Below are 16,809 nucleotides of genomic sequence, written 5' to 3' on the forward strand. Positions count from 1 at the left end.
CTTAGAACTGCCTATTTTGATAGTTTAAACAAAAAAACTCTTAAAAATTTTTATACCTGAGTAGTTTAATAGTTTTATCACAAAAAGTGCATTTAGTCATGAAATATGAAAATACAATAATTAGTGAAGATTTCTCAGTGAAAAATACCGCGAATGAGTGAATTTTAACCGAACAATGGGTAGATACATTCCACAGTTCCGCAAATAGTGAGACTGCGAATACAGGGGGTTTACTGTACTTTATTATTGCTGCAACATTTCAAGATGTAAAAGTCCCATTTTCAAGCTATAAAAAGAAAAGGAATAAAGGACTGATCCTTCACCTTGCGCCTACTGATGTCTACCGGTTGATAGAATCCTTCAATCCTCACTATATATATCTATATATACATTAGCTGACCAAGCAAGCACTGCCCAGGAAATCTCTGAATGACAACCGATAAACTCTCTCTCTCTCTCTCTCTCTCATATATGTTAAGATAGTTGCTTCAGTTACATTGCCCAGCATTTCTGACATTTTATATTTCACCAATTCTCAACCCCCATTCCTATCGGGGCTAAACATGGACTTGAAGGGCATCGGGAGTGTCTCTATTCATCCCAGCAATCTCGAAAACTATGGATTAGACTCTAATATCTGTTATGTTTGACATTTTATTTTTCACCCCTTGTCAACCCCCCTTCCAATTGGGCCTGAAGTTGGGAATTAAAGGGCAGTGGGAGTTTTACTATTCATTTCAGTGACCTCAAAAACTATGGATTAGACATTAATATCTATAGTTCTCAGTTATTTTTCCATGTTACCTCCTTCCCAACACCCTTCCTATCGGGACTGAACTTGGACTTTTGGACTTAAAGGGCGTCAGGTGTGTCACTATTCTTCTCAGCAACCTCAAAAAATATTGGATCAGACACTAATATCTGTCGTTTTCGGTTATTTTTATATGTCACCCCCTTCCCAACCCCCTTCCTATCAGGGCTGAACTTGGACTTGAAGGGCATCAGGAGCATCACTATTCATCTCAGTGATCTTGAAAACTATATATTAGACACTAATATCTGTCGTTTTCAATTATTTTTACATGTCACCCAGTTCCCACCCCTTCTCACCCGCCTTGCTATTGGGGCTGAACTTGGACTTAAGGGCATCGGGAGTGCCACTATTTTTCTCAGGGACCTTGAAAACTAAGGATTAGACACTGATATCTGTCGTTTTCGTTATTTTTACAAGTCACAGCCTTCCCACCTGCTTCTCACCCCCCCCTTCCTATCAGGGGTGAACTTGGACTTAAAGGGTATCAGGAGTGTCACTATTCTTTTCAGAGACCTCGAAAACTAAGGATTAGACACTAATATCAGTCGTTTCGGATATTTTTACATGTCACCACCTTCCCACCCCCTTCTCACCCCACCTTCCTATCAGGGGTGAACTTGGACTTGAAGGGCATCGGGAGTGTCACTATTAATCTCAGCAACCTCGAAAAATATGGATTAGACACTAATATCTGTCGTTTCATTATTTTTACATCACCCTTTCCCATCCCCCTCCCCACCGGGCTGAACTTCGACTTAAAAGGGCATTGGGAATGTCACTGTTCATCTCAGCAACCTAGAAAACTATAGGTTAGACACTGATGTCTGTCATTTTCTGTAAATTTTACATTTCACCCCCTTCCACACACCCCCTTTGGTGCCAGTGATGTCTTACCCACACAGTGTTGTTTCCCAGATGGTAAGTCATATATATACCAAGTTTGGTTGGAATTGCTCAATGCATTTCTGAGTGTATGTGGAACATACATACACAAACATACATACATCCATTTATATATATATATATATATACATATATATATATATATATATATATATATATATATATATATATATATATATATATATATATATATATATATATATATATATATATATATATATATATATATATATATATATATATATATATATATATATATATATATATATACACACACACATAAATAGTTTGAACAAGTGTTTCTGTCAACTGCCTAAACGAAAAGGTAAAATTATCTACTTTTTTTATCTAAAAGCCTATTCTGTACATAACAGGAACACAATTTCAAATTTACAGAAACAAACACTACAATACACAAATTCATCACAAGAAAATACTAGTAACACCAAGTAGGAGGAGGAAGAGCTGAGCTGCTTGTAGCACTGCAAAATGGTAACTGAATCTAAAACCAAAACTTGAAAGTCATCCTTTTCAAAAGGCATTTAAAAGAAATGTTTTGAGTAATTGCTCTCCCAGGTTAATACCCACATGAGCATGTCCTTGCATAATGATGCTTCACTTCCTTACTGCTATCTCATCCGAGTGGTACTACATTACCACGACATTTATGCTACCTTGACACATCTTCACAGAGAATCATTCCTCTTACTGAACTGAACTACAATATATATTTTCACTCATAATCAGATGATTTTTCAGACAACTTTGATTAACAATCACTTCTTTATTCCTGGTCTTTTCCCACCTAGCTGTCCCATCATTTTATTAACCTTTCTCTAGTCTTCATTTCTCATTTAGGAACAAATCTTTCAGGCAATTTAAAATAACAATAGTACTTCACTCTATATTTCACATTCAAGTGAATTTTTTCATATGATAACTGTGTCTGAATAGACAAAGAAGCACTATAAGAAGGAACTTAATGTCCTTGAATCAACCTTTGTCATTTCGTAAGCTGAATTTATGTACCGTTATTTCTGATATAACACAAATGCTAAAAACTGTAAATGCTGATTTTGTAACAAATCAAACCTACTTGATATAATAAATTAGAAAATGGACAATCAAACCAAAAAGCAAAATTTTACATAAATTAGGAAAATCAAAATGAAATTACTTATTCAGCTAAAGATACACGATTGCCCTAAACATATTCCTACTTTAATTCAAAGCAGGTGACAGGATACCCATTTATTAAAAAGATCCAGTTCCAAAAGGAAGGGGCAGTGAAAGATTATCTATGTGGAGTGAGAGGCCACATTCCCTGACCCCTTTAACGTACTGTATAAAGTTTGTTAGTACCACACGCTCCCTTTTTCCAAATCTTTCTTTTTCCTCAATTGTTTTTGCTCTTTTAATTTTTTCTACCTTTCCTGCATTGCTTCCTGATTCAGCAGATTCCTTTAACAATGTGTTCTTACATTATCAAAATTTTAATATTCATACGTCATACTGTTTCTCCACCCTCATCATGTTTTTGTCACACAAGCACCAGACAAATGTAAGTTTTATGTTCAACCACATATACTGTAACTTGCACCTTTATCTGTTACCCTTAGTCTCTAAAAAATTACCTGAAAGTCTTGTATACTTTCATGAACATATCATCACACCATCTTGTTTTTATTTGAGTTTACAGAGCATTTTCTCATGATGCCCTATTATTTTCTTACCAGTTGACAAAATACCAAAGTTTCAATGACCATGACCACAAGTGCTAAATGTCCAAGTCAACAATTAAAATGTTTAGCAAATCCTTAAGTATTACATATTCCAATTTTGGCCAAAACTGTAGTGGCTGGCCTCTGAAATCAAGTATGAATTCAAAATATACAAAAGGAGGAGGCTTACAGAGATTTAGTACCACTGTGAGGCTTACAGAGATTCAGTTCCACTGTAACTATTCCAAAGTTTTACAATAATGGGAATGAAAACTACTAAACAGTACGCACGCAGTGTGCCACTGTGTTACCTAAAGAAAATGTGAATGGTGATGCTCTGCAGGACAAGTAGAACCTACTGATTCTCTAGGTGCAAGTACTACAGTACAGGCAAGCACAAGTTTTCAGTTCAAATAAAACATATTATGTTAGACGGCCAAACAGAATGCCTTCTGTTGTTGGTCTACATTATTACAGCCAATCTTGAAAAAACAAAAAACATGACAGAAATACTGTCTAACAAATATAAGATTATGGGAGGCTACTGACATATGCAAAAGGGAACAGTACTGTAACAATGAGGCATTAATGCTGTACCTCTGTAGATATTAGAAGTCTTCAGAATGCATCATCTCTGGAATTATTAAGAGTTAAAACCAATCCAATAAAAAGCTTGGAATCAAAGATACAACCAAGAACACTATCAAATATCTGAAGCAAATTTATGTACAATGACTCATGGAATGAAGGTGTGGTATGGAATACAATGTTTTTAGAATAAAACATGTTTTATACATACTCAATCACAAAAGTGCCTTACTCAATATTAAACAGCTCCCTTGGTACCAACTTCAAAGATCTTGGAATGAGAAAAGGCCTACCGCACATGCCCAACTTTCATTTTGCTGGCCCAAAAAAGAAAAGAGGGGATCATTCCTTTGTGTCAACTGTCTTGAAGATTGCATGGAGGGGGAAGAGGATGCTGAAAGTTTATGATTAGTAGGTTTGCTGAAAAATGCCTTATATCTTATCATCATCATTTGTCCTAACAAACCCATCAATCATAAAGCAGCCTGAATTGCAATTCAGAAGGGGGAAAAAATACAGAAAAGCCAAAGAGGAGAAGACAGAATTTGGTGTAAAAAACCCAGTCCCTCATAGTGATGGGCAGTGTGCAAAAACAATCCAATCCAAAACATGGGAATTCTGTAAGGAACATATTTGCAATGGAAGACATGAACCAAAAGAATTGAATTCACCTAGTACGAGGCTTAACAGCAGGTACTCCAGGATAACACAATTCTCCTGGTATGCTAAACCCTAAGGGACGAGACTATAAAAAGTATGATGATGACTGACCTGGATCCCTCCCAACTGGTAGAGAATAACCCAACAAGTAAACATTAAAGAAATTTGAGAGTGATATCACAAGTAGAATCTTGAAAACATGTTCTGACAATGACAAAAGTCTGCTCTAAGGATGGCAGAGAGCTCCAGTTTATACTTGAAGGCTAAAAATGAAGAAAGATCCTGAACTCATGCTCCATGATCTTGAGTTGCAAAGATGTTCTCCTGTGAGACTTCAGAATAAGCTGGGGAATTAACCTACCATAATCAATACAAGATAGAATTCTTAGACACATGTAGAGTCTGGAGACTTTTGTTAAGTAATAGATACAAAAGAGAATGACATAAATCTTCAGTCCTTTGGAGTTATGTTTCAAAGGCCCTCACTGGGCAGAGAAGGCTATCTTCAGCAGGGGATAAGACAGGAATGACAAGAGTCTAAACACAAGCCATGTGTACTAGAAGACTTCATTTTGGCTATGAACTTTGGGACAAAGGAAGGACCTTCCAAAGACCAATAGCTGGAATGTAAGACTTCATCTGTCATGACATGGAGCTCTGAGGAGGCAAGGGCTATTAAGAACACTATCTTGAGGGTTATATCCAACAAGGAGGAGATAGCCAAGGGTCATTAACGTGATCCAATGCTGCTGAGCAGCAACAAGGTCAAGTCCTAAATTAGAGGTTAATTAGAAGCCTGCAAGATTGATTGGGAAAAATGATGAAAGAGGTCTGATGTTCTTATCGATTCTCAAAGACATGTTGCAGGAGACTAAAGAGAGAGAAGAGTGAAGATAACCTTTTACCCTTAAGGGACGGATTGAGCCTCAGTGTGAAGTAAAACAGGTTTGGGGAGGTGGACAGATTGAGTTTCAGTGTGAAGCAGAATTACACACCACTGTTATGGTAATAATGATTCGAAACAAAGGTGCCAATACTTCTGTATGCCATAAATTCACTAATGGCAACTTTTATACAGACGTGAGAGTTAGGCCAGTATCAGTAATGCTTGTGACTTCAAGGGGGAAAGTACTGCATCTCTCTCTCTCTCTCACGAGTCTTTTTTGTAAATTTGCTTGTAAATATATGATGGGGTTGCTGTTGTTTTTTGTTTTTGTCTTTTACGATAGTATGTCGGTTGTAAATGTAATTTTACAAAGAAATATTAGAAAAAGCATGTAAAAGTAAAAACAAAAAAGGTACTGAATCTTCCTTCTTGTAAATTTATGTGAATATTTTACAACAAATATGCCAAAAATTTTTTACTGCTTTTATTTCTTATGTTTTGATATTGTGTGAGCAGTAATAATAATTTTACAAAATACAATAAATTTATTTATTAGAAAAAACATATATAAGTTAGTAAAATTTACGATTGTCTTGTAAATGAGGTCCCACAAGGGGTTTTAAATAGTCATTTTCAACTTCTCGTGGAAGGTAGGGAAAATTTTTAGAATTTTTTTATTTATACAGTGTGAATGTACGTGTCATTCTCTTTCCATTGATGTGATTTTTTTATTTTGCCGACCTCAAAGTTTCCCGGTCTGGGGTGCTGCACATTGATAAATTATGCCGTCCCTTATGGGTTAATGGCACAGAGAATGAGATGAGGCTAGAATGGGAACAGAGGCCCCTGGTACGTGAGACCCAGATTCATCACAACAAGCAACAATGCAGGCCCACTTCCCTCTTCAATGGGCAATGGTACAGGATCTGCAAGGGGTAGCAATAGCTGCTGCAGTGAACTAAGAAATGTCATACAGGATCTGCAAGGGGTAGCAATAGCTGCTGCAATGAACTAAGAAATGTCATTCTCTCTGAGACTATGCTGAATAACCCTCAAGCATAAAGGGGTAATGACCAGAATGACAGTAATCCCATCCAAGGAGGAAAGTCTGATTTTGTCCACAATGAGATCTAGGAGGTCCAGAAACAACTACTGCAGCAAAAGGAGCACTGAGAGTCATCTGAAACTTCCTTAAAACCTGCTTCATCAGCCTAAACAGGAGAAAGACATATCATATATGTTCAGACTGTACCAAGCCTGGAGCTTAGTGTCCACTGCCCACACCACTGGGTCTGGTCATGAAAAACAAAATAGAAATGGTCTAACATTCAATGACATTGCTCAGAGATCCAGCAAGACCATCCCCCAAACTTGCCAAAGGACCTTGCAGACATCAAAGTGAAGAGACCACTCCAAGAGCAGGATCTGATGAGTCCTGCAAGACAGCATCTGCCAACATACTGCAACCACCCAGACCAAGCCTTGACACAATGGTAACCTCTTGCATATCTGACCAAGCAAAGATTCCACTGCCAGCAGAGAATAAGACAGACCTCATTCCACTCTAGTACATTATGGTTTGGTGCTGTCAGCTGTGATCCCAGTGCAACAACCTGCCAAGGCAGTCATGCTTGCTTTGAGGTCTAAAGACTGCCTGCAGTTCTAGAACAGAACATATATATAGAATTTAGGCCAAAGGCCAAGTGCTAGGACCTATAAGGTCATTCAGCGCTGAAACAGAAATTGACAGTAAAAAGGTTTGAAAGGTGTAACAGCATGAAAACCTCGCAGTTGCACTACGAATCAGTTGTTAACAAAGGGTGGAAAGAAAGATAGAAGAAAGAGAAAATGAACGAAGGTACAATAAAAGGAGCCTATAGTTCTAGAGAGATCAGGTGCCCAATTCTATCCTCCAATGACCAGACTTCTTTCACCAACTCCCATAAATGAGGCCTCCTACCCTAGACTGAGGTGTCTTGAGAATATTGAGAGCTCAGGCTCAGGTGACTCCAATGGGACTCTCTTCAGCAGGGTCTATTCATTTTGCCAACATCAGAGATTGCAAAGATCCAAACAGACAGAGACATTGAGGCTGTCTTACAGCATAAAGCCCTCTGTAGCTGGAGGGTGCAGGTACTTAAGCAACCTGGAGAAACCAGCTGCTTCATCTCAAAAGCAATATGCTGAATGACAGAGGACCATTGTTGAGAAATGGAAGGTGGCAATCACTGTAGAGAACCCCCAAGACCCAAGGGTCTGCATCAATGGACTTCCAAACTCCACAAAAATTCTCAAGGCAGGCTCTGAGAAGGGGAGAGGCGATTGGAGGAGGTGACAGAACCTCATAATCTTTGCTTGCCCCCCCTCTTCCTGATGACTTATCTTGGGATCAACCCCAACCAACAAACCAAAACAGCAGAGTGGCACCGATGCAAAGAATATAGGCAACTTCTCTGAGAGAAATATAAAGCTTGGGAGCAATGTGGCAGAGAATATATATGATGCTGACTGGAATGAATCCTCCAACAATAAGGTGACTTGGGGATGGAAGCTGACTGAGCTGAGGATAACAACAATGAAAAACTCAAAGCCCTGGTGATGGTAGAATGAGTCTCTCACACAACTCACAAAATCCTCACAGAAACAATTAGGAGCAAGTATATTTACATTTTTTAATGCACTTTGTGGTATCATCCATGGCTCAAATATGTAGTAATGAATTTTCTATCACTGGAAAGGCAATTTGTCATATATTTATGCAGTGCGAACAAAACTGTAACTTGCTTTTGAGAGATTTATCGTGAATTTAAAACAATTTTTTTATGATACCTTTATTTGTAATATATATATTTTTGAAATTTTTTAACATATCATGATAGAGTACAACTCTCTAGATTTAAAATGACACTAAATTCATTAACTCAGCATGAAGTATAATATTACACAGAGTAATCAAAGAAAATTATTGCTGAGCATTTTCACTCACAAAATGCTTTATGAAGGTTTTACCATCTAAATGAGAACAAACCTTCCAACCAATATAATCTTTCTGAACTTTTTAAAGAATACATATGTGAATCATGCATCATGCTGGTTACTACATATCTGCGTATTTTTGGAGTAAACGTAATCCTCTTTCCAGGTAAAATTAATGTACATAGACAGACATCTATGGAAAAGGTCATGTACTCAAGATTAATTTATACTGAATACCATAGTGGAGCAACTGATTACTAGCTAATTTTTTTTTTTTTTTGTGAATATGATAAAACAAAGGCAATTCAATGATCAACCCCAGCCTGAGACCACAAAAAAGGATACAAACAAATATATCAAGAATTCATATTAAGAAACAGAGAACACAAAGCTGGCTACATATTTTTGCAAGATTGAAATATTCTTCTACAAATAAACTGAAAAGCCATTTTTTTTTTTACAGAAAACTCTTGAAAACTACACACCTGGGAGGATGTTTTGGACAATTCAGCAAGACATCAGACAAGACAAAATAGACAACGAGGTTTCAATCTCATTACATAGCAGTGAGCAGCCAGTAATCATCAAAACAAACCACTTAGAAATAATGGTCTATTGCAACTGACAACAAAATACAACAGGTAATTATGTCAAGACTTTTTTCTGCTAAGAGGCTAACAAACCAAACCTAAGGAAATAATTTCTTTACCACATCTAAAAAACCAGATCTAAGCAAGTCCAAAACTCAATACTGACATAAAATTTGCGCTTGCTATAATATGACTAAAATAGCACAATATTTACATTAATACAAAAGTGTTTTGTGGATATGTGGAGGCAGTTAATGAGAGATCTGATGCCACAGTTTACTGCCAGACAGCCAATCCCATAACTTGTTAACAGATAATTTTTGTACGAGTGTCACTTCTCCTTTCTGGGGTGTCCTATTACTGAATCTTTCTTCCCTTAGAAATACTGATAAGACTTTAATACTTATATTTCCATTATCATCATTCACTCTAAGTATATATGTTTATGACAAGTTACAATTGCCCTAGACTTGACAAACAGGCAAAAAACCAAGAATAGAAGTACTGTATATTAAAATACTTATATAACAGAAAAAAATAACACAAAAAATAAATTTATTGACAACTACTAAATCACAAATAAATATTGGTATGCTATGCAGGACACTTTAAGGTAACCTTATATCCAACAAAATGCTACTTTCTTATTTATCAGTCAAGATGCCATGAAGACAATACAGTGAACCCCCCGTATTCGCGTTGACAACGTTCGCGGACTCACGCATTTGCGGGTTTCTCTGTGGGACATATCTAGCCATCATTCGCGGAAAATTCGCTGATTTGCGGTATTTTTCACTGAGAAATATTCACTAATTACTGTATTTTCATATAATTTTCATGAATAAATGCACTTTTTGTGATAAAACTATTAAAATATTCAGGTATAAGCATTTTTACAGGGTTTTTCTGTGTTTAAGCTATCAAAATGGGCAGTTCTAAGTGTTTTTAGAGGGGTTTTAAGCATTCGCGGATTTGACCCATTCGCGGGGGGGGTGTGGGACGCATCCCCGTGAATATGGGGGTTCACTGTACAATGTTCACAGTGAAGGAAACAAAAGAACTCTGGTAGCAGTAGATGGCAGTGTGACTAATATCTGATTGAAAAAGAATATGGTCACAGCAAAATATAGAGCATATGCAGCATAACTCATGAGGCACAGGCACCAGGAGCCAATGCAGAAGTTCCCTACCGAAATATTCACATGTATAGAGGAGGGCCAAGCATGATTTCTTTTAATAAGTCTAAAGAATAATTGCCATTATTTGCCATTATTAGAAAGAGAAAACCACTACCTCTAAGAGGGTTAGCAACATTGTATGAATCTTATCATCTCTATACAGAAATCAAGTTTTACAAACACTACCCAGCTTTTATGGCCTTCACACTTAATAAAAAAGGAAGATAATACTTTCATTTGTTTCCATTTATCTATAAGATCAGAAGTTGAGCATGAAATAAGAGTAAAATTATACAAAGAATTACACTTACCTCTGGATGGATGATGATTCATCAAGATGGCCAAAGGACATTCATCATCATCTAAGATGTATTCTTTCTGGGGCGACATTCCTCCATAAGCCTCATCATTACCAGCAACAGTCTGAAGTAAAATATAAAATTCTTATCCAGTATATAAAAATATTCATTTATATAAAATCTAATGCAATATGGTTACGGTTAAGGGTTAAGTATATCTTAGTTTAACCAGACCACTGAGCTGGTTAACAGCTCTCCTAGGGCTGGCCCGAAGGATTAGACTTATTGTTACGTGGCTAAGAACCAACAAGTTACCTAGCAACGGGACCTTCAGCTTACTGTGGAATCCGAACCACATTATGACGAGAAATGAATTTCTATCACCAGAAATAAATTCCCCTAATTCTTCATTGGCGGCTCGGAGAGTCAAAGCAATATGGTTACACATGTATCTTTTATTACTGAATACAGGAAGAAGTAAGAGCATGGAAAGGAAGATAGCACTTACAGATGAAAGAACAAAGTAACCTATACATCAAAGCAGTGAATTACAATAGACAGACAGAAATGACAGGCAAAAATAATGTAAGAATGAAAATTACAAAGAAAACTGAAGTGAAATTTTGACTACAGTAGATAATATTAAATTCAGTGTTTGTTAGAATAATTGTTTATACTTTGCATTCCTCTGCTCTTCTGATACTTTGCTTTCCAATACATTTTATTATTTACAATATAATCTTGTATTATTTACCTAATATTTTACTTAATTTTCACTTACACATTTACATTTTATATTAAATATCAATAGTAGACAAACATTTGCCATCCATATAAAGTAAATATAATCAGTAAACATATGGCTATAAAACTAGCAAACTAGTAATAAATTATGTTTACATATGAGCTCTTTTTATCAAAAGTATAAAAAAATTTCTTTCAGCATGTTTCACCTTTCTAAGAATATTCTACCACTGTATTAAACAGAATTATAAAAAATTAAACAACTAAGCCAGTGAGGTCATTTTAAGAAAAGTATGTCTATGACTCAGTAAGATCAGTTTTGACTCCACGAAAATTATGTTGTTTAATGCAGAGAGAGGCTGTTCACCTCTCAAGAATATCTACCGTGTGTTTCACTTTTATCACACATTCAATTATTTTGCAGACTAAGAATGGGTAATTCTGCTCAAACTATAACTGAAAATCTAAATATACATACCACAATCACCATTTATCTTTGAGTTCCATCCTAACTTAACCCAAAGCAGTGAGTGAATGGCATTTGTGCAATCATACTTTTACAAGCCAAGCTGCTCCCCCCATTTCCCCTTATGACAGTAACTATGAGAGTAAATGATAATAATATGTTTGTGCATTATTGAATGGGCTTATGTGTGCACATTAGACAGTACTGTATTTGGTAGTGCATGCATTTGTCCAAATATTATGTCTAGATGTGTAGCAAATACTATCTCTAACTTGATGATTGAATGAAATCTAACATACACATGAAATGAGAAGGTACAGCAGACATTTATTTGTTACAAAAATTTTTGTAATAATATCTATCTTAGAGTTTTTACTTAATGCGCTCTCTGTCTCTCTAAAAAAATTAATCCACCCTCACATATATGTACAACAATAAGGTTAGTTATATAGTTTAACCATACAACTATGCAAAAACCTTATAAGTGGACAAACCAAAAAGGATAAAATTTCTCACTATTTCTTTAACCCTTAATGGACGGGCATCATCATATGAGTAGCTATAACAGGTTTTGAGTGATGGATGGGCTAACTCATATCAGTATTAATACTACACGCCATTCGGTGTGGATGAATTTAGCGGGAAAAATGTTCATATCACTTCAATGGCCCATAAATGACTTATGGTAACTGTTATAGCTCAGCACGGGAGAGACGTCAATCAGTAAGCCTTGAGATTTCAGGGAGAAATGTACTGCCTCTTTGCAACTCCAGTCTTTTATTTATTTGCTCATAAATGTACCCAGGGATCCTGTTGGTTTTAGTTCTTACCTTTTATTATAGTACATCAGCTATAATTGTATTTTTGCAAAGAAAAGTCCAAGGAAATATTAGAAAAAATATGTGTACCTCACTAGAAGTTACTGCATCTCCCCATCTCAGTAAATCTCTTAAATATTTTACAACAAATATACTCAGAATTTGTTACTGATTGTAGTTCTTATCTATTTGTTACTGATTGTAGTTCTTATCTGTTATGATACTGTGTGAGCTGTAATTATAATTTTACGAAACAAAATAAATTATTAGAAAAAACATGTATAACTTGATAAAATTAGTATATTTTACGAGTGTCTTGTAAGAGAGGCCACACGCAGGGTTGTGAATAGTCACTTTCAACTTCCCATGGAAGGTAGGGAAAAATTTTTAGAATTTTTTTTCTTACACCATGTGCATTTGCATATCTTCCCCTTTCCATTGATATATTTTTTTCTTAAATTGGCCATCCTTAAAGTTTGCCCAGTCTGGGGATGTGCTTGATATATATTTAGCCAGTCCCTTAACTCTTAGTGGATGGGAATCTTTATATGAGTATCTATAACAGGTTTTGGATGATGGATGAGAATCCTCATATAGTAGTAATATTATGCGTCATACAATCTGGCTGTATCAAGCGGGAAAGAGTTTCTGTCACTTCAATGGACCACAAATGAATGGTGACAACTTTAGACTCAGCTCAGCTCAGAAAGTGGGTGTCTCAGGGAGTTCAGTATTGTTCTTGACTTGATGGAGGGATGTTTTGTTCCTCTCTCTTTCCCATGACATCTTTTTATTTATTTGCTCATAAATATACCCGGGGATTGCTGTTGGTTTTAGTTCTTATCTTCTAAGATATGATGTCGGTTATAACTGTAATTTTGCAAAGAAAAGTGCAAAGTAATATTAGAAAAAACATGTATATCTCCAAAAAAGTTACTGCATCTCCCCTTGTCAGTAAATTTACATAAATATTTTACAACAAATATACTCAGAATTTGTTACTGATTGTAGTTCTTATCTGCTATGATATTGTGTGAGCTGTAATTATAATTTGATAAAATAAAATAAAATAAATTACTAGAAAAAACATGTATAACTTGGTAAAATTTACGCGTTTTGTAAAAGAGGCCCCGCACAGGGTTGTGAATAGTCACTTTCAACTTCCTGTGGAAGGTAGGGAAAATTTTTTAGAATTTGTTTTTCTTACACCATGTGCATTTGCATATCTTCTGCCTTCCATTGATGTGTTTTTTCTTAAATTGGCCAACCTTAAAGTTTGCCAGTCTGGGGGTGTGCATGATATACAATTAGCCTGTCCCTTAAGGGTTAAGGGTTAAGGGGGTGCACATACAATACTTTGTCATTTGTTTTCAACTGAAATTTAGGCATCCATACAAAGCTTGTTTTATTGTAAAGGGTTTTACAGTATTACACTACTTGAAGGATCCAACACTGTTAAAAATTTATGACAGCCTTATGTAACTTACAGAGGGAAATTTTTGGACAGTAATTTTCTACTGGTTCTGTAGCACACTCTAGAATCACTATAAATTACACAATTTCTGCAGAGATGGATTTCTAATAATCTTAACAGCAGAAAAGACTATTGTCAATCTTTCTGTTGTAATTTTTCTGTTGTAAATATGTAGCTAGAGCTTGAACATTTATGGGAGTCACTACATTCCTCTGACGTGCATAAGTGCCTCAAGGTTGCATATACTGTGCTGTATTAGAAAATAATTTTTCTTCAGGTTTCATTTAAAGTGATTCTTATTTTGTTAATTACAGAAGTTATTTCAGCCTCATATCAAGTGATTCTTTTGTTAATTACAGAATTTATTTCAGCTTCATATCAAGTTTTGATGAACATTATACACTTCCATCTTAGCTTCTGACACATTCTGATAGGTCATGATGCACTTGTGGTGTGCAAAGTTTTGATTAATTACATTTTTCATCATATTTACTACAATTTGCGTATCAGAGAGGCTGAGGTACCTAAAGTTTAATTATTTGTTGTGACTAAAACTGTCATCATTGAAGGTACAATTTGCCTATTACATGTAATCTTTGCTACTTTGGTAATAGTATCAACATAGCTGCATGTCGTAACGTTCTCTATTCTAATGAACACGAAAAAAGTTCTCAAACTTATTTTTTGTAGTACTTCCAATTAAACATTAATTTTATTAATTATCTAAACTAAAACTCTTTATTTTCAGTTAAGTACCTAGTCAACAGTTTAGTAATCTTAACAAGACTATCTAGAAACTTTGACCAATTTTCATTCTCAAACTCAAATAGATACTCAAAATGGATCAAGACTGGGCCTAACCTGAATTTTTCCATTTTTTTGTTTCATAATCTTAAACAATTTTACAGCACTATATGAACATTTTTCAGTGTTTGGATTTACTTCACGGGAAGTCTGTAATTTAAGTTGTAATAACGGGAAGATAATAAAATTTAAAGAGGTATTTTCTCACGCCTACCACAAAATTACAATTAATGGACAGCTGTTCCCCTCCCATTTGGATTGATCTAGGGCTTAAGAATATATTCAGTCCAAAAATAAAAGGTAAAATACTTGGAGGTGAACTTATCATTTGAGACTTTCATCTCATTTGCCCAAATCACTTACTCGGTTTCAACATGTAACGAGGCATGCTGTCTAAACTTATCATCCTTCATGTTCTAAAAGCTATCAAAATCATATTCTATTAAAAGCTGAGTTTCTCATCTGCAAGTCTGTTCTGACAATGGAAAATAAAAAATAGAGCAAAGGAAAATACAAGAAAACTCTAGCTAAGTCAGCTCTGGGAATTACACAAATCCTTGATTGTTTCTCTTTTACTACCTTATGAATTTCTTTGCGCATTATTAAAAATTTTGCACTGTTATAAACAATAATAATTGTAATTAGATTCTAAGAGGAGTAATGTTCATACACTATGCCAGTACAGCTGCTAATTCAACTGTTTTAATCCTGATGCAGCATTATCTAATTGTGGTCACATGTATAATCTCCTTTCATAACATATTACCTTGATGTTTGTATCATATACCAATATATTTTTTCATTTTCATGAAACAACTTGCATAATTTACAAAAAGTAAATACTGATGTGGTAGCAAATACAGCTGTGAAATTACAGTGATGCACTTAATGCAACATTTAGTTTTATATTCTACTAATTCTCATCTTATTAATTTCTTATTTCAGTCAATATACTCTAGTACACTTTCTACCATTTATTTATGGTATACTTAAGGATTCTCATGAACTTAGTATTTGCACGACTTTTCATGGGCACAGATGCAGATTTTAAGAAATGGTGAAGCTATTTGTTTTCCTACATTTGTCAAAATTTTTGCAGCCAGATGTCTCTTCCCAAAGCACTCAAACCAGAATAAGGAAGGACTTAGTAGATTCCTTGCACCGCCAAGCTTTTTCCAGACGACAAATGGTGCGAAGTCTGGGCCTGTTACAGTTTGGGTCCATGATAGATCTAATCCTGAGATTGTGACTGTAGGATTTAACAGTCTGGCTCTCACATGCCAAGAAAAGGCTTTGTGATCACCTTCGTCTGAGGTTGGGAAAATACTCCGTCCATGGACCTAGAAGGGGTCTCTGGCAAACTGGTTGAGCTGACTCGACCGTGAGTACGAGTGATAATACATACGGATGCCTCATTGACTGGTTGGGGAGGCCATTGGGAGGATTGTCAGTTAGGGGGAAGATGGTCAACTCCTCAGAAATGTGGTTAGATTACCCTGACACTGAGAGCCCAGTTGAAATCTGTTGAAGTAGTTATACATTTTATTATCTTTTGAGGTCAAGTGCCTGGCTATTTCAACAATCATGGCATACAAGGTAACATCGGCAGAACCCCTGCCTCATGGTTTTGGAATTGATTCTAATATGGAAACTCTTAAATCCATTTTCCAGTCTTTTACACTGCAAGGTTTCCCATTACCTGGTCCCTGAAAAAGGATATTAGACTCCTGTCATCTGCTCAATTCATGTGCTGAAAAGGCAGTCTTCTTGACGGCTTTGGTATCAAGAGCTCGGATTACCGTACTGGGCTCTTTTAGACAAGGACAACATTTCACCACTCATACACCTAGTTATCATTTGCTGTTGTCTCCTGGCCTATCATTGTTGG

At 35.8% G+C, this 16,809-nt stretch overlaps 1 protein-coding gene across 1 annotated transcript in view; it reads right to left on the minus strand.

Annotated features, from left to right (window-relative positions):
- Positions 1-16,809, minus strand: part of cno (adherens junction formation factor afadin) — a 696,676-nt gene that overhangs the window by 457,010 nt on the left and 222,857 nt on the right. The window contains 1 exon segment of the mRNA XM_067122056.1: positions 10,628-10,739. Within this exon segment, the coding sequence (XP_066978157.1) occupies positions 10,628-10,739 (112 nt within the window).

This window comes from Macrobrachium rosenbergii, chromosome 2 (genome assembly GCF_040412425.1).
Source record: "Macrobrachium rosenbergii isolate ZJJX-2024 chromosome 2, ASM4041242v1, whole genome shotgun sequence".
Classification (NCBI taxonomy): Eukaryota; Metazoa; Arthropoda; class Malacostraca; order Decapoda; family Palaemonidae; genus Macrobrachium; species Macrobrachium rosenbergii.